At 39.8% G+C, this 27,471-nt stretch overlaps 1 protein-coding gene across 1 annotated transcript in view; it reads left to right on the forward strand.

The window, feature by feature from the left end:
• pcdh17 (protocadherin 17) overlaps positions 1 to 25,538 on the forward strand; it is a 69,364-nt gene extending 43,826 nt beyond the window's left edge. Inside the window, exon 5 of the mRNA XM_034308953.2 lies at positions 21,241 to 25,538. Within this exon, the coding sequence (XP_034164844.2) occupies positions 21,241 to 21,902 (662 nt within the window). The 3' untranslated portion in view covers positions 21,903 to 25,538. The remainder of the gene's footprint in view (positions 1 to 21,240) is intronic.
• The last annotated feature ends 1,933 nt before the right edge of the window (positions 25,539 to 27,471 follow it).

A 27,471-nucleotide genomic window follows, 5' to 3' on the forward strand; every position in this document is an offset into this window, starting at 1 on the left:
AATGCCTCTCCAGGTTGGTGACACAGACATGGAGAGAGGCAAAAACACACCACCTCTGTAGCTAGGCAACACTGTGAGCAATTTCTAAGCAGGTAAAACTGATATATGTCCCTTGTGTTCTCAGGGACCTGCTGTAAAGTGACTCTTTGTACAGTCTCACTGACTGTTCAGTTCCAGTTTCCAGAGTCTATCGTTGTGTTGTGAGGATTTTCTACTTGGCAAGTAATGCAGATTGCCTCCACACCACCAAGCGCATGTTTGATCAGGGACCTGCTTGCTAAAAAAAAACCCATTTAAACTCAAATTGGCATGTGCATGATTGCCAAGCCTTGGTTTGTTATTCAGCCCTCTGGAAACACTTCACCTTGTTGTGTTATCAAAAGCCACTGTTACGTCAACATTCTTCGTTCTTTACCAACCACCAATCAAAGTGCGATTTGCATGGACACTGGTTGTTTTTTTTTCTCTCAGGCTTTAAGGAATAGGCCACATGGAAGGAAGGGCGAAGGGAGCGATATTGTGAAGTGGTGGCATTACCCTGATTTCACTAGTGGCGCCAAAGAAAAAACAGATAGCCGTGGCATTCAAAGTCATTTGCATTTTATTTGTTTTGCTCAAACTCGCTGTGCCCAGATGTCAGCTCAACTCTCTAGCATAGTTTAATTAGCTTGAACTCGGCACTGAAATGTTGACGGCCTTCCACAGACTGTGACCACTGTAGGATATATTGCTTTGTTCATGGTACGTGCACTGGATGTATAAGAAGGACAGAGAGGAGAGGGATATGTTATCAGAGGGCTTTGTGTCATTAATCCCCAATGGAATGGGTTTAGAATGTCCAGACTCGTGTTTTTAAGGAAATGAGAGCACCACACGGCCCTGCTTACTGTGACAGCTGTTGTGTGGTTTTTTTGTTTTTTTTTTTAGGTTTGAATTCACTCTTGTTTCGGTGTTATAGGTGAGATATTATAAAGAATGCTACCAGCCAGGTGTTTTATTTTTTTATTATGATTCTTTTAATAACTTTTAGACATGTGCTTAAACACTGCTGAGCCCATATAATCTTATTCTTATCCTGTGTAAGCCTAGTAATCTTTGACCTTAATCTTAAAGCACTACAATGTATTTGTGTGTGTGTTTTTTTTCCCCTGGCCTCTATGTGAGCTTACTTTCCGACGAGATCCTCCAGCATGGAAATTTGGTTTGCAAGCCTTTAATAAAACTTTCATCCTTGATCCTTCATGAAGTCGATTTGCTTTTGTTGCTTTCGTACGTGTTTATTACAGTGACATCCTTTTGAGCCTGTTTGAGAAAATACCAATCTTCTTCGAAGGCTATGTTGTAATACAGAAGCATAAAATGATACAGCTGAAATTTGATATTAGAAAAAAGAAACAGCTCTAAACGATTATCCCTCGACAACACAAAGGCTAATAGTCTCTTATTACATTTTGTTCAAACATCTCGTTCTAATTTGATCATATTTATGAAACAAAGAGCAAATATATATTTATCTCCGGCTACATTGCTGCAGGGGTCTAGACAGCAAGCAGCACTGTACTCAGCGGAAAAGGAAACATCAATGCTAACTCGATGGAGTTGAAACAGAAAGCTGCTAGCACGCTAGCTAGCTAAGGCAGGATATGGGTGGAGGAGATGGAAGATGAGAGTGGACTGGATCATGGCAGGAGTGTGTCAGTTAGCTTTTTAACCATGTTAGCACTGAGCCTTTGGAAACCAATACTTCGGAGTGAGTCCCAAGTCTCAAGCCATGTACGTCTGGGATTCTGGATTAGCTCAGCTGCTGGTTTCATGTAACAGTCGAGATCTGATTAGGCTGATTTGCTGGTCCTGTAAGCTTGTTGACTTTGTGTAGCTTCAGAGAATTGATAAGTTACAGTACTTAACATTTGTGTCATTATTTCCTTCCTGTCTTTGGAAGTCGAGGAGGAAGTGATGGCTCTCGATAATATCAGCCACTTCATCTCTCATTATGTTGATGTTTTGTCTTTGTGTTAGATCTCTTATCTATTAACGAGCTGCTTAAGTTTCTCTTTTTCTCGTTCTGTGTGTGTGTGTGTGTGTGTGTGTATACCTTATGTTTCCTGTAATAGTTCCTGTAAACGCAGACCCTTGATACTCAAAACCTATCTTGCTGCTTTTGCTGAGGAACAAAATGGCATTTAAAGGGATATTGTGGCATTTTTCAGCCTAATCCACCACATCAGCAACACGTGCAATTACTATTAAAAAAAAAAAAAAAAAATTTTACATGATTTCCTGTATTGGCTAAACCCAGCTTAACTGGTATTTCAACATAACAGTGAACTGTGAACATTGAAATGCCTGTCTATATAACGCATCGTCAAAACTAGAGTCAATACGGTCTTAGAATGAGATGGACATAGAAAATGTATTTACCAACTTTCAAACACTGGTGCGCTGCTTATTTTTTGGCAGGTCCACACACAGTAATCACACTCAGGCATGGACCAAAACAACCAGTCCGAGATCATCTCAGCAAAGTTCGATTGCAGTGAGAAAGAAGCACAAAGTAAACCAAATATATCGTGTATTTTGAGTTGCGCAGCAGCATTTTTTTGTAGATGCAAGCTGCTAAACTGAGCCAAGAGCCCCAAACCGGGCCAATGGACAAAGCTAAGTAATGCAGTAATGCAATGCATTCTGGATATCTGGACCAAGGAACAAAAGGTTCTCTGTGCTCGGGTGATTTTTATGATTTCTATGCTCACTAAGTAAAGCATTGTTTACCTTTTCCTTCACTGAAATGTGGATTTTCAGCTCTACATGCCCTTAAGACACGGGCTCCCAAACTAGGGGTCGCGACCCCACGTGGGTTCGCTTGATTTACAAATGGGATTGTGAGAGAAATTCACAATCTCCTCTTTTTTTTCATTCATTTATTTTACAAATTGATATTAGAAATATTAATATTTAAATATGGCTTGTTTTAATGTGACATTGTGACAGGAATATTTTTAAATGTCCTTGTCACAATGTCACATTAAAACAAGTCACATATAAATGAATAGTGGTACATGTTATTTTAGTCTTTTTCATTATCCTGATATGCTGCATTAGCTGAGTGCTAATTCAATAAAAAATGAAAAAAATGTCCCCATCTACCGCTGCAAAACAAAGCGATGTTGTATCTCAAATCTCAGACCTTATGTACTATTCTAGCTCGTAATTACTTTAGTACTACATGCTAACCGTTTTTCCTATTACAGTTAGTGTTAGAGGTTAAAAACCTCTCATGTAGCCTTCAAACCTACTGACAGGTCTGTTTTCCATACCAGTTTTCACATTTCTAGTTTAGTAGACTATTAGTAGACTTTTGAGCTGCATCCCATGACAACAGTCACAACGACAGCGGAACGTTTTAACAGAGACAGAGCTCATCAGTGTGTTTAACATCACAGTGCATGAATTCACTAAACATTTTACAGTTTGACTTAAAAACCGGATGAACAGGGATGTTTTATCTCTGACACGCCATCTAACGAATGTCGCTTGTGAATCTTCCGGATGTACTTAAGATACAGAGCAAGTGTGTGAACGCTGCCGTTCGTGTTGCGGCTGCTTCTGCGTGCACACACAAAATCAGGCATCATGTATAAACCAGGCTCCTAAAATCCTAAACCAGGATTCTTACTAGACTTCTTCCACTTCTTACTAGACTGGTAATATTCTTTTGGCTTATAATCACTTATATCACACATACCTATGTTACTGACGTAATAAAATAATAAACTGTTGGTGCTGGATTATAAATCCGATATTTAAAATATTCATAATGTGCATTTAGGGTCATTTGTGCAAACAGTTTTACTACATAAAGACATTTTCTTTTGCTTTTTGGTTTGTTTAATGAGAAACCAGTGAGAGAGAAAAAAAACAGAGCAAATAAGAAACAAACCAAACCAAGTATCACCAAAATTTGCAACTGGAGCAATGGGTGTGAAAATGCCACATAAATGCTTTGTTCATTGCTTATGCTTTCGTTCAGGTTTCGTGGTATCCATGCGCAATTAAATGTAAATTGAGACCCTTGTTTACTTTGAGCCGGTAGCACATTAATCCAAATTCTTACCGCTAAAAAGGACAAATTATACAGTTAGGGCTTAGTTTACTAATAACCTTGACTGAATAATGAAGGTAACTACAAAAAAAGGTGTTCTGCATAAACATTTATTGACTGTCCTTAGACCTTTATTTTAAATTAGCTTCGACATGTTTTTTTTTTTCTTTTCTAGTACTGCGAGTTGTGTCAAAATTAATGAGTGTAGTAATCAGCAATTCCCTACAAATACAGTAGACAGAGATTAGGTTGAAAAATGCTGTTGTTTTGCTTGAACAAATTATCCTTGGTTACAGTTTTCCTGTATACACTAAATTTAGTTCTGTTTATTTTTCCCATCTTGCTCTCTCTCTGTGAGCCGTCGTCTCGAAGCATCCCAATCAGAGGCACTGGGAGATAGATGAACAGAGATAGAGAGGCGATGCTGTGGGAATATTAGCAATGGAAGTGGAGAACGAAGTGGCAGGCAGTGTTTAAGACAGAGTAGATTAGTGTTCAGTAATGTTGGCACAGTTCTTTTCGCCCTAGCGCTATCCACTCAGGAGGCTGAACAGCTTGCTCTCAATGACCCACAATCATCAGGCAGAAAGGGCCGGCTTCAGTAGATCAATTACCACCATGATTACATTCATCAAATGCTTGATTGAAAATCATGAATCCTGTAGAATGAATGTTTTTATCTCTCACTACCCTTTTCTCTCAGATTAGAGAGGACAGTTTTAGTGTCCAGGATTTAACTCCTTCATTACATGCATTTGCTCTCTGTCATGCACCCACTGTCTTTTTCTTTTTCACACACACATGCACACACACACACACACACACACATATATATATATATATATATATATATATATATATATATATATATATATATATATATGTTTTTTTCTTTCATTCAGTCACGTAAAGGTCACATAACATCTCCCTGGGATGCCTCATTTCCCCTGTCCTTTGTTCTCTCATGTCTTCTCTCATGTCTTGTCCTTCTAATAAGAAGCTGAATCCGTTCCTGGCACGCAGCATGCTAAACAGTGTCTGCTAATGAGAGATCAGATGCAGTAGAGAGTGCATGTTTAGTAAGCTCGATCCTTGGCTGAGATTTAAATATCCTGTTGACTGCAGGATAATTGACAGAAGTATAATCCTCTTCCTCCACGCAGCACTCCAGAGAGCGATCACAGTGACAAAGTGATGATACACGGAAGCACTGAATCCGACTGTGGCAAAACTGTGGGGTGAAGGAAAAACGACTGTGGGGTGAAGAAAAACGGCATTCGTATGGTAGAGACTGATTTGGGAGGAAGTCAGATTTGATACTGTACTTTAATTGAGAAGTGCAGTCTCAGGTTAAAGGAATACTCCGATTTTTTTCTCTGTGTAACGTATGCATACTTACTCATTTTTGCTGTACTATAATGAGCATAAGGGAAAAATCTCTATTTTTGAAACTCACTTATAAAGAACGCCTAAAGGCAGCTGTCAGGGCATTCATTTATTTTTTGTAGAACCCTCTTATTAATTCCTTATTCATTTTTTTTAATTTATTGTTATTATTTTTTAAAAATATTTTCCCTTTACTATAGATTGCTCCAGTACTGGAATGTTAGATAAGTGGATATCTTCATTGATCCTTATTGTTGCAGTGTAACTTTAGTAGTTTTGATTTTGTATGATGTAATCACATGTCTTAAACATTTGTAGATGCAATTCAACCATTGACCTTTTATTATAAGTGATAAGTTATTATGAGTAACTGGGTTTTCTGTTCCTTTGTCACTACATGGAAACACGTTAAAAATTCTTGTCTGCGGTAATCCTACATACACTGCAGTAAATAATTAAGATAGAAATAATGTTTAGCCTTGATTTGGCCTGTATTCTGCTCCGTATGAGCAAAGCAGATGAAGATCAGATGAATGGGTGTATAGGGCTGTGTGTTTTGCGCATGTGCACCTCTACGTCGTTTGGGCTTTACGGCTGAATTAGTGACTTTTCAAGCTTCTCATGGAAAATTACACATCTGAAGCTGCAGGCAGCACAGACAGACACACACACACACACACACACACACAAAAACAGGACACACACAGCCACACCTAAAAATCCCAGCAGAACACACAGCGTGCCTCTGATCCCCTATGTCCTAATTACAAAAGCTTAAATAAAATGAAGGATTGCATTTTGATTTACTCCTGTTTTTCCCTTTCTCGCGCACACACACACACACACACACACAACACATAAAGCATGTCTCTTGAATAATATTTACCTCAGAAAAACATGCCACTAAGTGTGTGTGTGTGTGTGTGTGTGTGTGTGCGCATGTGTATGTGTGTGTCTGTGTTCCCAGAACTTACTTATTTTTGGACTGTTTTCTCCTCTCCTCCTTCATGTTACCAGGTAGAGGCCACCAAGTGTGTCTTCCTATTTGTACATGGTGTACTATGTATGTTTGTGTATATGTGTGTGTGTGTGTGTGTGTATGTATGTGTGTGTGTGTGTGTGGACATTTACTTTTCACCTTCAAATCAGATCAGTGTGCTCAGTGTATCCTGCTCTGTACACCACCAGAGGAGAGGTAATATCATTCTTAAATCTGTGCGAGATATTTATTGTTGTAATCATTGTGCATGGAAAAAAAAAAAAAAGATTTAGAGTTCTGGTAGAAATCCACCAGGAATAAAGCACCACGTTCAGCTACCATACACCGCCGTTCAAAGCCGTTCATTTAACTGGACAGGAGTGCTGATATTTATTATAACAGCACTGAGACATTTCACTGTGTGTATCACTCTGCTTGTCTGTGTTCACTACATAAAATTCCACTGAAACCATTACTAACACTTACTACGGCCTGTCAGTCAGTCTGTGTGTTACTATAGCAACACGCAATACTCAATGCAGCCATGGCTTCTTTGGGAACTATTTTAGCTGATGTAGCAAAAGTAAACAAAATATTTTATATCTGACATGTCAGTTACTCGATATTAATTTCTTCTTTATAGAGCTGTTGTATAAAAGCAAATTCACACTCCTGCCGTTATGCGGAATATCGGCACGGCTGTGATTACCTACAGCCCAATCCAGCACTCATCCTTGTGTGATATTCCTTAATTGAGATAGCTGCTGTGGCATGATCTGTGCAGGTGAATTCTAAAGCGGGAAAAAATCTCCGAAGCAATTTTAGTCACTGGTGTAAGTGTAAAAGTGTAAGACTTCATGTTTTAAATGCTAAACTGTTATTGACATGCAAAATGTGTCCTATCCTGAATATTCTTTCTGTCTGCTACCAGTCACTGAACTTTTGATGGGGAAAAAACAGATCAAAGGCAATTTTTATTGTCTTCTTTCTGGTCTTTTTCCAAACTTCAGCTATCCAGTCTGTGCCCACTTTAGCCTCAGATTCCTGTTGGCTGACAGGAGTGGAACTTCTGTGGTCTTCTGCTATTATAGCCCATCCACTTCAAGGTTTGATATGTTGTGCATTTTGAGATGCTTTTCTGATCATCACCGTTGTAAAGAGTAGTTATTTGAGTTACTGTATCCTTCCTGGCAGCTCAAACCAGTGTGCCCATGACACTAGTCTCCTCAGACCTCTATCATCAACGAGAACTTTTCACCAATAGAAATTCTGCTCACTGGCTGTTTTTTGTTTTTCGCACCATTCTGTATAAACTCTAGAGACTGTTGTGTGTGAAAATCCCAGGAGATCAGCAGTTTCAGAAATACTCAATCCAGCCTGTCTTGTACCAACAACCATGCAAACCATCCACTGAGATCGTAATTTTTCCCCATTTTGATGTTTGATGTGAACATTGACTGGAGCTCTTGACCTGTATCCGTGATTTTATGCATTGCACTGCTGCCACATGATTGGCTGATTGGATAACTGCATGAATGTACAGGTGTACAGTTGTTCCTATTAAAGTGGCCGGTAACTGTAATACATAGTCAGAAGTATGGTGCCAGCTACATACAGAAATAACTGAATTCTCCTTTGGAGATTAATACAGTTCATCTGTATAGTGTTTCCACAACAGTACAAAAAAAAGACCAAAAAGGACAGCAAAAATGAGCTGACGGATATTATGTAATGCCTCGCTAACAATGTGGCCTTTTATCCCGACTCTGTGTCAGAAGGCCAGAATCAGCTAGAATGAGTTAACAGATTTCATAATTTCGGTAATGTGAGTGCGCTCACCTGTGGTGTAAATGCAGCGACGCTTATCAGAGGGAATGTGAGCCTCTGCTGCGGGACACTGTAGACTGTACAGGAGTGCTAAGAATCCATAACCGTGCAAACAACAACAACTATAAACAGACATCAGTCCTCACTGACTTTGAGTTCTTGTGTGAATTACAATCCCAGTGAGTGTTCTTAGCAATCTCAGTGTAAATATTTTTCCATTTATTCCTTATTTCTGTCATCATTATTCTCTACCTGGTGAAACTTTCTTGCAAAATAGTATCCAAATAAACACAAATGAACACATTTCTGTGTGTTCACTCTGCACACACATCACACAAGTGTAGACCGCCTTACATGAAAGGCTGTCTAAGCTTCCGCCTCCACGTCACATGCCTGTGTGGTAAAGGTTAGCACTTTTTTTTTCTTTCAGTACGCAAAGTTCCAAAGGCCACAGCGCTTCAACCCCCCTGCAGACTCCGGTTCGAAATCCTACGACTGCTTTCTCTCCTACCGAGCGAGGAGAAAAGCACCGCTGTCTAAACCTCCTCGTCCCCTCCATCTCCCACGCTTTCTCCCCACCCTCCACTTTTGTCTAATTTCTTCATTTCCAGCTTCAAGGAGGGGGCAGCGGGGGTGTGCATATGGCTATTGATTTGGCTTTTGTGCACGTGTTTTGGTGAATTCTCTTCTGCCGCTGCTCTGTCCTCTCAAGGCGGCCCACCCCCCCAGGGGATCAGCTTTGAACGGTTTAACCAGGCAATAAAGCCCTGCCGGTATGCCAGGAAAGCATGAAAGGAAGAACCGAATCGAAAGGCTTTTGTGAGTTAAGGTGGCTCTACCTTTCCGTGGTCGCTACTTGCCACTCGTCAATGCGCCTCCCTGGTGTGTATCGGTATTCGCCTAGCCACCCTGCAGAGATAAAAGTGCCCCTCGCCACACAGTGCTTCACCTGTGGACACGTGTTGGAGGTCTGTGTATATGTGTGTGTGTGTGTGTGTGTGTGGATATGTGGGTGTGTAAATCTGAGCATGGGTCAGACAAATCAAAACAAAGCTTAATGTGTTAATATTTGGCTTCTGTGATTGTATGACGGAAATTAGGTCAAATTAAAAAAAAAAAGTGAAAGAGAAGATAACTTTTTTATTGTTTACTATCATACTCAATCCAAAATTCCTGAATGGATGAGATTGTGATATAAGTGGCATACAAATTAGAATTCACGAAACCTGAATCTGACATAACACACTCTTACACCTACGCAAATGAAAGTATGTGTATAACATCTTATGGCTAAGATTCCCTTATTGAAAATCCAGTGAATTCTGACCAGCTAGCAGCCAAATCAAATCTTTGTCAGGGGGTAAGTCTGGGAGAAAGGAAATCATGTCTGAAATATAACTACTAATGCTGTATTGTAGATACGTGACTAATTTTTCAGGCAACAGTAAGAAAATCTTGATTGTTTATTGGAAAAAGTAATAAGGAAGCTGGGAAATAAGTTACCAGGTGGTAAAAATGGTCTCCATCTTGACCAGCTTGGCCTGTGTTTGGGTAGCTGGTAGCTCTTTAGACCAAGCTGTACTTTTTCAGCAGGGTTAGCATTAACAATGAACTAAAAATCTGTGGCTGTCACTTCCAAGTGCCCTCAGAAATCGTGTCTAACAAAATCTGTGAAAGTACAACTGCACATATGATTGTCGATGACCTACTTGAAGACTTACGTAGTTAAAGACCCTCATTCCCATCTGTGGAATTTAAACCCCGCTCATTTACAGTTGCTCTCATTTCCATATATGACACATTTTCTGTGGTGTGATCTGCAGACAGATCCTGTTGCACACACACAGCTTCTCACACACACACACACACACACACACACACACACAGAGTGCAGATCCCCCCAGGTGGTCACGTGCTATAGAAGTCTGTCACTGAGGCCTAAAGACCTGTTCCAGCTGCCTTATGTAGCGTCTCATCTTCTCTTTTTTTTTTCTCCTCTCATCTCCTCCTCTCTGTCACTCAGTGATCCTTCCTCTCCAAATGCCCACTCAACCCCTACCACCTCACTTACACACACTCCTACCAGCTGCGCCGCAGCCTGCCAGGACACAGGTGCTAGCGCTCTGATGCTTCGCTAGTCATGCTGTGCTACGGTACAAGATACACACACAGATACCCAGCTAGCGGCCCACTACCCTGCAGAGCTGCCATGCTGCACTGTGCCCATTTTTCCACAAGTGCCAATCTATAGCAGGCTCTTCCACTGCAATTCTGCCTTTACAAGGTCATCATTATCTCTGACGTTCTGTTCAAGTCAGAAAAGTGGGACAGTATTAAAAGGACAATGTGGTTTTTTTCCAGCGGGAAACTTAATGTCCTTGAATAAATTACTCATATGAATTTATAAAATAATTTTTAAAAGTCATACTTAAATTAGACATTTTGTTTGACATGAGAAGAACAAACTGACATTCCTATGATACACAATCAGTATCACAGTGTATTGTGTTACTAACAAATTGCCAGCAAAGCATTAGTGTTACATTAATATAACTTATATATATATATATATATATATATATATATAATAAAATAAAACATTTTATATATATATATATATATATATATATATATATATATATATATATATATATATATATATATAATAAAATAAAAAACCTTGTTTGATGATACTTTATTTAATGTATACAAAAATCATTTATTTATTCAAATTTTAATCTAATTCTAAAGATTAAAAGGCAAAAAATTTGCTTAAAAGATATCACAATCACAATTTATTAGCGTTTCATTCAATTTTGTTCATTAAATATTGCTGATAATTAAGATTGAAGATGTACTGTATGTTTTGAGATTAGTTTAAAATTTTAAATGAGCTCCACTGGCTCTATTACTAACTACTCAATAAACAGTTTATGAATTAACGATCAAATCAATCTGATGTGTTTTGTGAGACGAGTCAGCTGAATCAACTTGGTTTTTTTTTTCTTCTTAATATTCTAAAAGGTCCATTCTACACCAGTTCGACACATTTTCTCCACCAACTCCAGTGTTTTCACTTTGGTTGTCTATCGTGTGAGTTTGAGAGACCCACAGCCGTTGTGTTGTACTGTTTGTTGACACTGAGTGTAGACTCAGTGGTCATTGTGGCCATCTCAGCAAAATAACTACGTTTTGATAGAGGAAACCGGCACTCTTACCACTATTGTTTACACAATACACAATGCAGAAAACATGAATCATACTTGAAACCATCTAAACACACACTCTACACAACACTAAGGCCATATTTGCAGCAGTACTGTGACTAGTACTACAATAGGCTAAAAAGCATTTGTAGTTTTGTGCAACTGAGGAAGGCATTTTTAATATTTCCACCAGTTTACAAAAGATAACCGCCGTAAGAGGATATGGAATTTTTTAAAAAATTTTTTTAGGCATTTTAAAGAGGTCGAAATGTTATAGCGTTTGTTTACTTGTCTCATTGTGTTGCATGAATGAAGACTTAAGGAACCAAAAAAATAGTTATAGAATAACCTTGCCCATATTTATCTTTTTTTTTTTTTTTGTCCCAGTCCTACAACATTCAACCTGTGTTACATTTCTTCCAGAATACCGCCCACTACTAAACACACCATCCGGTCCGTAGGTGAGCGTTCAGAGTCACTGGAATGGCCTTGAGAATTTTCTAATACATCCTGTGCCCCTGCTTTGGCCTGAGCGTATGCCACAATCTTGTTGCTTGGCAATAAAACGTGCCAGCGCACAGGACACTGCGTCTGGCACGTGGATGACATCATGTTTGTGTGTGTGTGTGTGTGTGTGAGAGAGAGAGAGAGTGTCTGGCTGTACGAAGACCAATATTTGTAGAATGCCTTTCTTTAATTTGTGACTGGTAGAGTGTATTCACCAAGGTCTACATACCTGTCTTTCTCTTCTCAGGTGAGCTTTTAAAACAGTAGCAAAAGCTTTAGATTCCTGCGAAGTCTGTGCGAGCGGGTAAACAGCAGCCTAACTCCCCTGACTGATCTACTTCACTCTGCTGAAAAATGGATTTTAGGGGAAAATTGGGACAGTTGTCTGATAAAAGGAGTAGATGCATACCGTAAACAGTTCGGATGTTACAGAAAATTCTCATGTTGTGAGCAGTTGGCCAAGTGTCCTTGGTATTCTTTGAAAGCTGACATTAAAGACGGAAAGCATATATCGCTCACAACATTTTTCTTCTTGTCCTTGCATTCTTCTAGAATTAAGTTAATTTAAACCACTTCATATATAGACTTTGTTTATACTGTATTTTGTAAGTTCTTTCAGTGATTTCAGTGATTATTCTATATTTTTAATTTTGAAAAAAAAAAAAAAAAAACATAACTTTCACAACTTTTGAGTTTAAAGTTTGAAATCTTCCAGTTGAAATACACGGACTGGAATGTTCGTTAATTAAATTGCGCCTCCGCACTATAAACAACCTCTTCATTCGTTCTTTCTTTCTGTTTCTCTGACTTTCCTTGTCCTCTTTCTCCTCCTTCTCTATCTCTTTCTCTCCCTCCCCAAGCTTTGGATTTGAGAGACCTGACTCGTTACTTTTCTTCCAATCACAGTATTTCACATTTCCATATTTGGCTAGTTTATTTATTGCTTAATTTCCTTTACTTGCTCACTCACCTCAGTTTTTCTTTTGTTGTTCTTGGCCTTTTTCCTTCACATTGTCTGTCTGCTTTGATGACTGACAGAGAGACATATATATATAGAGTGACAGAGAGCCAGTGAGAGAGAGTTTGGAAGGTGTCTGTGGTTGTGGGCTAGGCGAAGCAGCAAGCCGCTAGCGTTGCTGTGGAATCAGCTTGGCGAAAGAGAGTGCACACAGCGGGCCTGAAAAATAGGGATGCTAATAAAAGATTTGGCAAGAGCCCTTAATGCACCCAGTCTGAGCATTAGGAATACACTAGAGCCTCAGCTACTCCTTGCGCTGCTTTTCCCTCCCGCACTCTATAACTCTCTCTCCTGCTGTCCGCAATCAAAAAAAAAAACAAAAAAAAAACATTCACACTTCCCCATTTCCTATGAGAGAGAGAAAGAAAGATCTGGAAAGGGAGAAGGGAAAACTGGCACTGAAGAATGTCTACTTCATTTGGAGTGTGAGGCGAGGGCTTGTTTACTCTTAACTGTCCTGGATTCCTCTGTCACTCTCTAGAGTAAAAGTTTTTTGTTTTTTTTTTTTTCCCAGAAATTCCATCATGTAAAAATGCTCAGTCTACAATGCTCATAATTCCAGCTTTGGCCAAATTGGGCTACTTTTACATTGACACCTTTTATTTTTTAAGCCCCTATTTAAGAATATGCATGTTTTAATACCTCTATAATAAATGAATTGTATTACGTTATTTTGTCAATACGGTATTTCTATACATTCAGGCAGTGATGGCCGTTATGATCGACCAGTAGACTTGGGGGGTGGGCTTGGGGGGTATTTTGTTATTGGGCTGCTCGTGGCACGCAGTCCCTGGCAATCCTTCCCAGCATACATTCAACATACACATTCGGTGCTATACTGATAACATTACCGTGATGCGATGTTCAGTTATTACAAGTCACATAAAACTGGTGGCCTTCTCAGATCACTTCTCTGCCTACAGACATTCTCGGGCACAGAGTGTGATGAGATTTGCCATACACATCATTAGCCTGATAAATGGCCAGAGGTGAATCCTAGCATGTGGTTGTAGCAGTGCAATTTCCAATAAGAGACCACAGTGTGCTTTGACAGCGAGGCGCTTTTTTCCGTCAATGCTAGTAATTGTGGAGTTGATAGGAAATTCCTGCCCTTGCAGCCGAGGGATATAATGCGTGTTGATCCCGCTGGTCATATATAGTGTCACAGAAATGAGGGCTCTTCATCCGATCGATATATAGATTTGTGTGTGGATAGTCAGGAAAGCACAGGAATAGCAGCTTTACAGCTTTAATTAAGTGGATCCAAAAAAACCAATAACCATGCATGCATGTGTGTGTGTGTGTGTGTATGTGTGTGTGTGTGTGTCTCTGCCTGTGCCTGTGTGGCCGCATTACATCACACTCGGCTTCCTGATTTGTATCCGGCAGCAAACGAACGGCTTCCGTCGGCATCACATGCCATATTGTTAAGTATTCAAGGTCACTTGCTCCACCCAGGCATGAATAATCTATAGGTGGTTCAGTTCCTCCTGACTGGCTGCGTAGAGATGTGTCAGCCATGGATTATTTATGCCTTAATATGCCTCTCACTGAATGAGCAATCAGTCCTAAGAAGTCATATTCCCTTCAAGTCCAGATTATGTTGTATTCTCGGAGCCGTGACTCTGTGCAATACATTTGGCTCGGATGGTCTCACCATAATAATCTTGGCACTCACACCTATAATAGGAGTGTCTAAGTCTTTTAAAAATGGCCTCTGAATTTAATATTGGAATGATTTAGCATATTCATTTGCATATCATTTTATGTTGCCCCATCTGAACGCATTCGTAACATACTACAAAAGGTACGAAATTGCGCAGCCTTGTGAAACACAAGGAAAATCATGAGAAGACAGTATCGTAATTTCATCCTAAGTATAATAATGTTGCATATTCATATTTATTCATTTATTTATTAACTCACAGGAATATTTCGTTGCTGATATTTAGCTAGATTTTCCATTTCTTAGGCGGCAGGATCAGAAGTATCAGGGAAAATGTGTTTCTGTAAGTTTGTAGTGGAATTTCTTAACTACAAACATGTCATATGTTTTACAGGACTGCAAAAGTTTGTGTACCCTTAGGACAAAATGAAGGAGACAGAGAAAATTTGCTCATAACAAGAACACAAGGAGTTGTGTTAGGCTTTACGGTGGTTCCTTTATCACAAGTGAAAAATTGTCAGATTTGTCAGATAATTTATGTTATGATATTTTTCATGAAAAAAAAAAAAACCTTGATATTAATATTCCTCTGGTTTCTTTTGATTTTGTCTTGTAGTTTTTGCTTGTTTCCTTATTGGAAAAAAGAAAAACAGTAAAAAATACACAAACAACAGGGTTTTTTTTCACATTTTTACATAAAATATATTTAAAAAAAAAAAAAAAAAAGATACATTGCCTCAAATATGTGACAATAACGTTATGTTAAATATGATATGCATTTATTCATAGCTAGTAGAAGTGGCACAGAGGTCACTGAGCCAGAACGTGTAAAAATAAATGTTGTGGTAAACTTTATGCGACTAAAGGCTAAATAAGGAATTCTGAACCTTTGAATACAAATTGCAATAGCTTTTGAGCATGTGAAATTTGTTCTGACAGCCCTAACACACACCCACATACAGCCAACAATGAAGTGATTAGAGAAAAAAAAACAACAACAACACAAGGAAATCCTGTTCTACTTGTGTGTGTGTGTTTGTGTGTGTGTGTGTGTGTGTGTGTGTGTGATATCGCACTGGAGACCAGCCACCGCACCTTTTTCGACAATAAAGTGTACTGCATCTCAAATGTCAAGTTCTCTCATAGGCTTTTCCTCCACCAAACCTCGCTTAGTCTCTCTCATCTCCCTGTCTATAAGAGTTCTCCTCCCGGCTCAGTGTGAGTCTGCTGACCCTTCACACCCTTTATGCAAGCCCCTCAACACACACACACACACACACACACACCCACACCCACACCCCACACACACACCCCCCCCAACCCCTTACAGGCCCCTCACACACACAATGAACCAGAACCAGCTCAGACACGGACAAAAACACTTCCCACCGCTTGGGGTTAACGGGTTCACATGCTCTGTCAGTCACCTTGATCCGAAGTGTGTTTGTGTTTTAGCACCCTACACTCTGACTTTGTCGTAAGTAGCTACAATCTGGCGCTAACTTTTTCCACGCTCTGTTGGGAAGCAGGGCTTTGATGAATCTGAAAAACTTTTTTCAAGGTTACCCGAATCCCTAAACACACTTACACACACACACACACGCACACAAGCACGCACACACACACGCACACACACACGCACACGCAGCAGGGAATGGCAGGGAAAGGCATTGGTTGGCCACACGCAGTGAAATCAAAAACAATAGCGACTCAGGAGCCAGAGAGAGCGATGATCATTTTTCATCACGCTGTTTGGCCTTTTTCATTGACGATATGAACGAGCATTTTAGAATATGATTAATGATGATTATAAGGTCAAAGGTTGATCATTTATTTTCACTGAGTATGCGATGGAAAAGGAAACAGTGTCTATCCTTTGCAAAAGGTAAATCCTGCTATTTTTGCATGAGTAAGTGTTATATAAAATACAGTGTTATATATTATAACGTTTTAAATTGTAGAGGTAATCATTTTGTTCAGAATTTTATGAAGGTGCATACAATACTTTGAGCCTTATTTTCATGGCCATAATGCAATAAATAAATCAATAAGATCACAAAGAATATTATTGAAGAATATTGCAATATGAATTAAGAATATTGCTACAAAAGAGAGGTTTATTTCTAAAAGAAGAAAAAAAAAAAAAGGTGTGATTAAGTGTGCTACTGTGATATCCAATCACATCAGCTCCTCTCATTCTCTTTAAAAAATTTTTTGATGATGATATAATGATATATAATTAGATTTCCATATACATATATATATATATGTGTGTGTGTGTGTGTGTGTGTGTTAGTGGAAGAAATAAGCAGCTGGCTGACGTTACGTGCAACAAATGAGCTTTCTGTCTGCTTATATGCTGCTGTGGGTGTCTCTAGGACATAACGTTTATATTTCCATTCCATCTTGTGATAGCAATATGGTTTTTAATTAGTTTAGTATCCACACTTTATTGATTTTACTCATGATAATGTCAGATAATGATAATGTCTGTGTAATGTCAGATCAACTGCGTGACTTACATTTGGTAGCCACAGATGTTATCAAAGTGGTTAGTTTTTAGATATTACGGTAACAGGAATTCAGTCAGCTATGTTTAGGGTTGAAGCTGCCTATTTATTTTGAAGTGGCGTACAAAACCAGGTTGTAGGAGACCGAACAGGAAAATAGCATTTTATCATTGGGTGTTCACTAAGAGCGGGTCTTGAGAGGTGATAATCCAATTTTGGACCAAATAGAGTTCAAAAATGGGCTTACATTCAACCAATATTAAGTTACAGACAGAATTCTCATCCATTTTCTCTACCCCTTATCCTACACGGGGTCACAGGGAGCCTGGAGGGGACACACTGGCAGGGGACACACTGGATGGGGTGCCAACCCTGCGCAGGTCACAATCACACACACACACACACACACACACACACACACACATTCACACACTACAGACAATTTAGAGATGCCAATCAGCCTACAACGCATGTCTTTGGACTTGGGAAGGAAACACCTGAAGCACAGGGAGAACATGCAAACTCCGTGCACACAGAGCAGCGACGGGAATCGAACCCCCAGCTATTACAGACAGAATCAAAGAGTAAATTTCATCCTGTCAGGAGACACAAGATCACGTCTTAACAGTTTAACTGTTGAACAATTAGTGATTAGTTCATGGCTATAAACACGATACATCAATCTGAAGTAGTTAAAAAGCCGTGTTGCACACTGGCCCTTCACATCAACACTTTTATTCTAGACTCTAAGCAGATGTGAAATCTGTTTTGAACTTAAAGCAGAGAATAAATGCATTCTTTTCTGTCCAATCATCTTAAATCATTCTGTTTTAGATCAAGCCATGTTGTCACTTCACTAATTAGACCAGAGAGGATAAATGAAAAAAAAAACCTCTGAAAGTCTGTAGAAACTCTTTACTTTTACGATAAAATGCCTTCTGGTAAGTCATTTACATAAATGCATGTATTTGGACAAACAAACTAAAATGGAGCATCTGTTACTGATGTCACTCTGTTTCATGGTTAAAAGACTAGAGTCCTGAACTGTAGCCAGGTTTTTTTTTTTTTTTTTTTTTTTTGATATATCGATCGGTTCTGCAAAGGAAATACTTTGCTGGGTCTGCATCCGGACTGTAGTCTGCCAATTGATGACCCCTGCACTACATACTGATTCACTGTTAGAGATAGTAGGACCATTTCCAAGGAGCACATTTTTGTTCACTGTAGTACCAATTTATACTTTAGTTTGACAAACTAACTGCTGGGGTTCGATTGTTATCCTGAAATCTCCAATTTCTCGGAAAAAAATCTGCATCTCATGCTAAAAGAATTGAACAAAAATGGTTAAACTGTATATACAGGGCTTATCTTGGTGCTGAAACTCCAGATGTAAAGTGATGTTAGCCAGGTGCAAATCACACTCCCCTGTATTAAATGAGGAAAAATGAGGAAAATGCTTAGAGGAAAACGGCTATGTATAACAAGCACCTCTGGGATTCCAGGAAGCAAATGAAGAAGGCAGTGTGTGGCCCTGGACTCTGTAGAATAGAAATGGTTATTAGTGTTATTAGACACATTTAGGAGTGTTTCTCTTGGTGCTCTTTTTTTCTTTAACTTCACACAATCAAACTAAAGGGAAACAAGATATCAAGAGATATTTTAATATGGTATTTTTGATCACGTATGCACCGGAGCTTAGCAGTGGAAGCGCTGGTAGTGCTTTGGTACTAGATTATTGAGAATGTTACTTTTCAGAAATTCATGAAGTTTTCTTGTTCTTCCCACCTTGCTTACCTTCTGAAAGAGTGAAATCCTCAGAATATTAAATATACATGAAGTTTCGTTTGTAAGGCATAAATCACTGCACAGAGCAGGAGACCCTGCTTTGTGTTGACTCTCACACACACACACACACACACACACACACACACACACACACTGAATGCCATGTTAGAAGCACAGGCATACCTCATCCCTTTGAACTTGAATATTCACAGGACAGCAGCTGTCCATCCCTCAGTTTCTCTCAGTCTCTCTTTAGCACTAGGACTTGCTAGTCCCTGGGATGTGTGTGTGTGTGAGTGTGTGTGAGTGTGTGTGAGTGTGTGTGTCCTTCCTCTCTCTCCCCAATTTACAATTCCTGGACCCATTTTACACGGCATCAAAAACCCCAAACCAATAATAATCCAGAATGAAGATGAAAGGGGTGGACACACACATACACACATGCACACACACTTTGTGGCATGCAGCACTAGGCACTTGGTTGAAAGATACAAGGGGCTGCCATGGGAGAGCTTCAAAGCCCAGTGACATAAATTTATGATAGCAGTACCAGACATTTTTGCCAAAACGGAACTGTTGTTGTTTTGCTGTGTTGTGTGGGGTGGAGAGAGGGAGGGATGATTGAGAGAGAGAGTGAGAGAGAGAGAGAGGAGGGAGAGGAGGGAGTCTTCACTGCCGTCTTCTTGATCATGCTAATTGAATACACTCACTCAACCAGCTGCCCCCCCCCTCCCTCCCCTGAAAGCAGAAAGACTACTCAGAAATGCTATATATACTACATAAGAGCATTATAAACTTGCATTCTGACATGTGAACAATAAACGCCTCTATCAGTATCCCTCCTGACCCACTGAGTTTCACAATGAAACAGTCCGATACGTATTATACACTTTTCTGGCCAAAAGCTTCAGAATCTTCAAGACTATCTATACTCTCTGTATCTCTGGATTTTGAGCAATATGTAGTCTCTCAATTGGAAAATGTTCGAAAGACACAACATCTTTAAAAGTTATTTCAGAGTTTATGTTTTAAGAAATCAGTGGTGAGTGAATGTGATCTCTCCTGAGGTTGCTGACAGGCTCCCGGAAAGGTTTATAGCCGGTCAATTGCAGTGTCATTCAAATGGTTTTTACTTGTAACCACTTTCAGTGTTTAAATCAGCCAGATTCTCTAGTGAAAGCTAGAGGACTGGCTGGCAAGACTACAGTGACTGACACTACACAGAACATACCTTGTTTAAAGCCTGTCTGATGCATAATTTGGCAGCAGAGGCTTGCAGAGTCAGCTCAGTTACTAAGAGGATGAGTATCAGACATCAGATATCAGATATCCCTGATAATCAGAGTACTGGTATAAGTATTGTAGGAAAAATTGGAAAAAGCAGGTTCAGTGGATCCCCAGTGTATAGAGTGCAGAATAATCTCTAATATCTCTGATTTTCTGGTGATCTAATCATTAATCAGTGACCATTTCTAGTGATTTGTAATAATTGCTTGTCCCACTAAGCCATCTGTAAGCCAGGTTTTACAAGGTGACCTACGGTATTGGGACTGGTCAGCCTTCTTCAGCGCCTATTTCTATTGATTCAGCTTTTTTCAAAGTTTGTTGAGTGATTGTTCAGCCCAGTGAATCAGTGCAGAAGAATAGAAAATAAAATGACCAAAGTGAGTGTATGGCATTCAAAAGAACACATACACATAGTGTCTCATTTCCAGCTTCTATTATGTGCTCAACATTTCTCAGCTTCTCATCTGCTGTAGCTTGCTTTATTGCAATGAAATGGCCAAGCAATCTGAGCAGAGCAATGAAATCAAAGGCAGACTATTTAAACAGATACACAGCAACAGGAAAATGGTAGCTAGGCTTGTTTGTTTAGCTACCTCTGAAAGGAAATAACTCTGGGAGTAGTAGTATTATGGTAAAATAGTACACCATTATGGGTGTTGATACCCAAGATGCTGGTTCTTACACTTCTCTCTCTTTATTAAAAAATTACGAACATCAATACAAGCTTGTTCAATAGCAGTCTTTCATAGAAAGCATGAGGCAATGGTAAGGCAATGTGAGACCAGCCTTAGTTGATCTGTACCAACTTTGATTTACTTTCCTTAGGGCGAACACCATTTTGACAGTTTTCTATTCGAAATATGCTTTCAACTTGACCTCTCCTTTAAAGTGGAACATTAAAGCAATCATGGACATGTTTGAAAAACAAAGTTTTGACTAAATCGTCTCTCTGTTTCCCTCTCTGCAGAAGAGGACTGCGTGAACTGTACTGATGAGTGCCGGGTCCTGGGCCACTCGGACCGCTGCTGGATGCCCCAGTTCCCGGCACCAGGCATGGCGCAGGCTGAGGGTCTCGACTACCGCACAAACCTGTTCGTACCTGCAGGAATGGAGGCCGTGGCGACCGAGCCAGAGAGCTATGAGGCAACAGGCAACACCAGTGGCAAGAAGACCTTCTGCACTTTTGGCAAGGAGCGGCGTGAGCATGCCGTCCTGGTGGCCAACGTCAAGCCTTACCTCAAGGGCAAGCGTGCTCTCAGCCCACTGCTCCAGGAAGTGCCCTCAGCCTCGTGCAGCCCTACCAAGGGAACCAAAGGCGTTGCAGACGGAGCCGAGGTCAATCCCAGCACCAGCCACTATGAAGGGCCCAATGGACTTTACACTTCTCCTGGAAAGCAGAGTAGAGATCAAGGGTACTGTGCACTAACCGGCTCAGATCCTGTAGCCAAAGTGCTGTTGGAGGCACGTTCACGTATCAGCCAGGAAACGGCTAACGAGCCGGACGGAGCACTTGAGCATGGAGGAGGAGAGGCAAGCCGAGGAGGCATGGACGCCGAGCAGGTGGTCAGAGACATCGATAAACTTCTCCAGGACTGCCGAGGCAACGAGGCTGCAGTGGTCAGGAAGTGAACAGACTAATACACTGATGCAGAAAATGAAAAAGAAGACAAACAGTGTGAGAGGGCGAGAGTCTGTGAGCTTAGAAACACTCTCAAAGAGTGAGGTGCTCATGAGGTTTGACAGATTAGGACAGAAAAGAACTTTTGACAGACTGTCTCAAAAAAAAAGCCAGGTTTTCTGGACGCCATGTTGTTTTGGGGGGGAGGGGGTTCTTAGGGAGTTTCAGATGTTGCTGTTTCTGGCTTCTTAGCAAGCTTTTTCTTCAAGTGCCCACCAGCTCTATACTTTCTTTCTGACTCGGAACGCCACAAACCGCAAGAAAAGGTTGATTCTGACAATCGCAACTGAAATGTAGAACACTCCAAATGCGGTTGGATCTCATGAAGACCGAACCACGCTCTTCTCTTTTCTGACTTTGTAATATCATTGTATGAAATACTGAATAATCTCTGATTATCTCTGATCTATGGGGAGGGGGAGGGGTGGTAACTGGGGTGCTTAATTAAGAAATGTTACCATTTCTTCACTCGCCATTTCTAGTCATATGTGTAAGCTGTGTTTCCTCCCATATATACGTGTATATGGAACATTCCAGATTGGTGAAACTGTTACTCCTTTCCTCATTGGTCCTTTGTGTGAACACTGTCGTCACCTGTCTTCTACTTGTCCCTTCTTTTAAGGTGACCTTCCACTTGTCCTACATTAAATTAAGGCAATCATAATTATGTATATTAGGGACATATTTCCTCGACTGTGAAAAAAATCTATATAAATATATAGATAATATATATATATATATATATATATATACATATATGAACTTATGTATAGTGTCCAGATATTAACAAAAATATTTATACATTTTCTAAAAAAAAAAAAAGAAGTGGAAATCAGAAAAAGAAAAGTGTACTGATGCTGAAAATGCAGTTGTTAATGATATTTATTACACTGCAAAGGACACTGGTTCGAATTCCAAGAAAACGAATGTCAAAAAAAAGGAAAAAAAAAAAAAAAGGAAATGTCCCTTCACATTTGTCCCTTATTCACAATATCATTTAATGTGCAAAATGTATCCAATTAATGTGTTTACATCGAAATTACATATTTTTATTGATTTTTTCTGCAATCTCTGTGCATATGAGCCAAATTGTTACGTGTACAAGAGCTATATTGTGTATTTTATTAAATTAATATATAGTTGTGTTGCAATATACATGGGCTTATATTGTATTTGGCAACTGTTGCCTTAGTAGCCGTCAAACTCTGTGAGTTTCCTTTGCTGTTGGGTTTTGTTTTCTTCGTCGTCCTTTCTCTGTCTGTGCTCTTACTGAGCGAGCCGGCTACCGTACACCTGGGCACGCTAGCGGGGCTTTTTTTTACACACGCGTGTTCGAGCAAACACTTTCGCTTTAACTCGGTCAGAGCTTATTCAGCCAGCACATTTCTATCAAAATGAGACGAAACACATACAACTACAGTTTGATTACCTTTTTTGCAATGCTGAGATAAACTTACAGGGCAGCTATTTTTTAATTGTGACAAGTTCTTGTCATTTGGATTTATTTTTCTTTCTTTCTTTTTTTATTTTTTCAAATCTAAGCCTGCCATTTCATAAAGCAGCGTGGAGTCCCTGGCTAACATTCTGTGATACTGCCTTACTCACTCAGAAAGCTCACATTGTTACTGTAGTGCACTTGACTACAAAGAGGACGGGGGGGATTCTTGAGAATGTGCTATCTTATTTTGTATATAAGGACTTTTGAGCGGTCTTTGTATTCGCTTCATATATGTGTGTTTTCGTTATCGTGAGCCCATCACAATTCAGATGAAATTTCATCGCAATTCACACCGGTTCTTTGTCTCGGACTGTGTGAAACTTGATAGCCAAGCATCTATTTTTCTCTTTGCTTTGATGTGTTTTTTTTTTTCCTCGCTTTTTTATCCGTCTGGAGCTTCACTGTAGCAGTAGAGGCAGAATTCAAATGACGCATTAATGTCAGGTCTGCAGTTCGAGCATTCACCGTAGCTTCTCTTTGTAAACAACAAATGAGAAAATAATTATTTTTGATTCAGGAGAATACCGACTCCACTGCTTAAATATGTGGAGTGAAAACTTTTTTTTTCCTAAAAAATGTAATGGCTGTAAAAGGAGGTAGCTGATCCAATATGGCCTGGTTTTGTTTCTTAAGTGGTGCTGGTCTGTGTCATGAACAGATAATGAGTGCTCATCAGCTTCCCATCTCTCCATTGCTGAAATGCAAGACTTTCTTGTACCTGCCTCATCTTGACTGTGTGCTCGAGTGAACTGTTACACACCTCAGGACCTCAAAGAGCCCGTGACTGACTATTTATGACACCTGATGCAGTCACCTGAGGAACAACTTAAACTGCAGCGTACAAAATAGCCTCCTATTATCCTTCATATTCACATAGACATGATAGACAGAACTATTCACATATTTTTGCTTTATATATTTATTTATCTGCCAAGAAAGCGCTCTTTCTGTTTTTTTTTTTCCTTCTCTCCCTGTCTTGCAGTGGGTTTATCTACACCCAGGTGCAGAGATATAAGTTTGGCATCAAGGAGAAAACGAAACTTTGTGTTGGTTTCTAATTGAGTGTTTTTTTTCCTGCCCAAACACAGTGACGAGTCTGATATTTTTGACACCCTCGACATAACCTCAACAAATAATGAAAGGCGGCACGGCGGCTTGCGCTCAGAGCTCGAAGCGGCAACTGACACGAGCGTCTTCTCTCTTCCTTTGCACTCATCATTGTAGTGCGATGCCGTGCGCTCCCTTTCATTTAAGAGAACAAAACATTCGAGAGACACGGATGATCTTATGCGCGCTTTAACCCTGAGCCAGACAGATAGAAATAACTTTTCTGTTTGTCATTTGTCTCCGTTTGTTTGGGTTTTTTTTTTTCCAACTCACTCTATTCACTCCAAGTTTGCTCATTTTTCACGGCTTGCAAAGATGTGCGTGTGTGGTGCACTAGTGGTTGCCATTTTGTGAGCAAGTGTGTGTCTGTGTGTGCCCTAAATTACTAGAGTTATTCTCTGCGACCTAAAGTTGACCTAAACGTATTTTTTTCATTCTAAATCCAATATTAGTGGCACAGTCAAACTGAAGACCATCCTGAGGTGTCTCTTGCAAAGCCTGTTCAGGTCTCCCACTGAGGTGGAATGAATGGTTTATTACCCAGGCCTTGCAAGCTATTTGCTGTCTAATGGAGTATAAGTTGCTGAGGTCAACACATAGTTGGAGATCCAGCATAATGCAGTTGCGCCCTCATTATTGTCTAATTACACTGGCTAGGCATGGAGAGGGATTGATCGCTGCATTAGTCAGAACAGGGGTATTTTTGGCCATCAAAGTCTGCCGCTTCAATGCGTAATTGAATGAAACCCATTAAAAAACAAAAACAAAAAAAAAAACATCCTTCTACCGTTTCACCAAATCCTGTCCTGAACACACATACACACACAGTCCCACACAGAGGGATCCACCATACGCTGGGCAAAAGAAATGAGGCATACATTGTATGGATAAGCTCAACTGCTATTGTCTAAGGCTGTGTTCTATGTGATCTATCTGAAAAACAAAACAAAAAAAAGAATAAAAAGCAAATTAATACATTTAATACACATGGCTCCTGACTATGTCTACATGCATTAGCCCTGGCATACATATGTGGAGATATATATATATATAGTGTTGTCATAATATTCTTATTAAAGATAATGAGAACATTAAGTAAACACAAGACTAGTGTATGCTAAACTCTTCCTTGACGAAAATGATAAATGCATCTCCATTATATTCGCTGCAGAATATCTATAAATAACTGCTAAATGTATATGTTTCTCCAGTCTCTCGGTTTGCTGTTGCTCCAGCTCGAAGGAATCTGTATCTCTGTACACAGATGATATCTTAGCTTTAGGCTAATGAGCCCTAATTTATCTCATTAGTTCACATTCCCAACACACAGGGAGATTAAAGCGGCAAGCTAGCTGAAGGGCACGAGGCAGCTTGATGGTTGGGCGAGCAGGCTTCGAAGTGTACCGAAAGCACTTTTTGAGCACAGCCCAGCTCCTTCAGGCTTGGAGCCAGGCAGCCTTTGGGCAGCTTTTCAGCGCTTCACTCAAATGACAGATGAGCAACTTTATTTAAATATCCTCGTCGATTCATGAATACGGTGTCTAGCAAACACAACATTTCGGTTCCAAATGACCCAGAAAGTTAGCAGACGAATGCCACACCAGAATGGCAGCAGAAAGTGTCAGACTGATGCTGTCATATTTACAGCTTTCAAGTAAACTGTGGCTGCATGAATGTGAACAGGAATTAGAAAATAGAAGACCAAAAAACTATCAGAAATTACACACTGAATATAAAGCTTCAGCAGCACTGACACGTCAGTCTTACAGGGCTGAATACCAAAGCGTTTACGATGACAGGCAAATCATCTGCATGGTGGCATCAATGATCAGAAAGCATTTTAATACAGAAAGTTATTATTGCTATATTCATCAAAGTTGTTATATTATGGCAAAATATGTGCTCAAAGTCTCAGTATTGCCTCAAGCCTATGTAGAAAAGACATGATGTGAACCACCAGCTTCCAACCAATCAGGACAAGCAGGCTCCTCTACCTACCTAGCAATCATGTCTATAGACCCCTGACTGATATACCTCACTGTGACGCTAGCCACGCCCCCTGCTCCTAAAAGCATAGTGGGCTATTACGGTAATCTTAATAGCAAGCCAGAATAAATTTTTTTCTAAAATGTTCTAAGTGGTCTGCTGTTGGGTGTCAGAATCAGAAATGTGTTCATAAAAACGTCGTTTTTAACCGCACACTAACGCATCAGATCATTTTGGGCCGAGGAGCTCCGGCTTTGCAGCTCCCATTTCATCTCGGCTACATTAAGTAGCTAGCGATCATATGGTGCTAATAATAAAATGTAACAGGCTTAGCTTGCTAGTTAGCTAACATGCCTATTGTATATAACAAACCTACATAGCTCATCTAAAATCCACATCAAGAAACTAGCTAGCTAACGCTAGATAGCTAGGCTACATTCTTACTCAGGAGTTACCGATAGCGGACACTTTTAGTTAGCTAACTTTGTTTAGCTAACAAATGAGTTTATGGCATCTGTTTGGGCAGCACCTTGGCTTTCAGTGCCATGACATCCTTAAGGGTGTAACTGTAAAACATTATGTCTTGAATGTGACCACAAACAAGAAGGCCGTAAGCATCAAGAGACTTGTTAGAATTCTTAAATGATTTTTCAGTCTGATTTTAACCAAGTTGTGTCAGGAAGCTAGACTACTGGGGCCCTTTCACAACCAGGCAGCACTCATCTGTTTTTTTTTTTAACCAAAGGGATCTATTCAGAAGTGCCTAAGTGGTCCATGTGTTTGAGGGTTTGGCTTTAGAGGGACCACTGAGCCGTGAGGATGTATTTGTTTGAATTTTTGAGTGTCCAAACAGCTAGCTTCAGCCAAATCACTGGCTATACATTTATTATTTTTATTTATTCATTTATCTTCAGTAACCACTTTATCCT

This window comes from Pangasianodon hypophthalmus, chromosome 11 (assembly GCF_027358585.1).
Source record: "Pangasianodon hypophthalmus isolate fPanHyp1 chromosome 11, fPanHyp1.pri, whole genome shotgun sequence".
NCBI classification, from domain to species: domain Eukaryota; kingdom Metazoa; phylum Chordata; class Actinopteri; order Siluriformes; family Pangasiidae; genus Pangasianodon; species Pangasianodon hypophthalmus.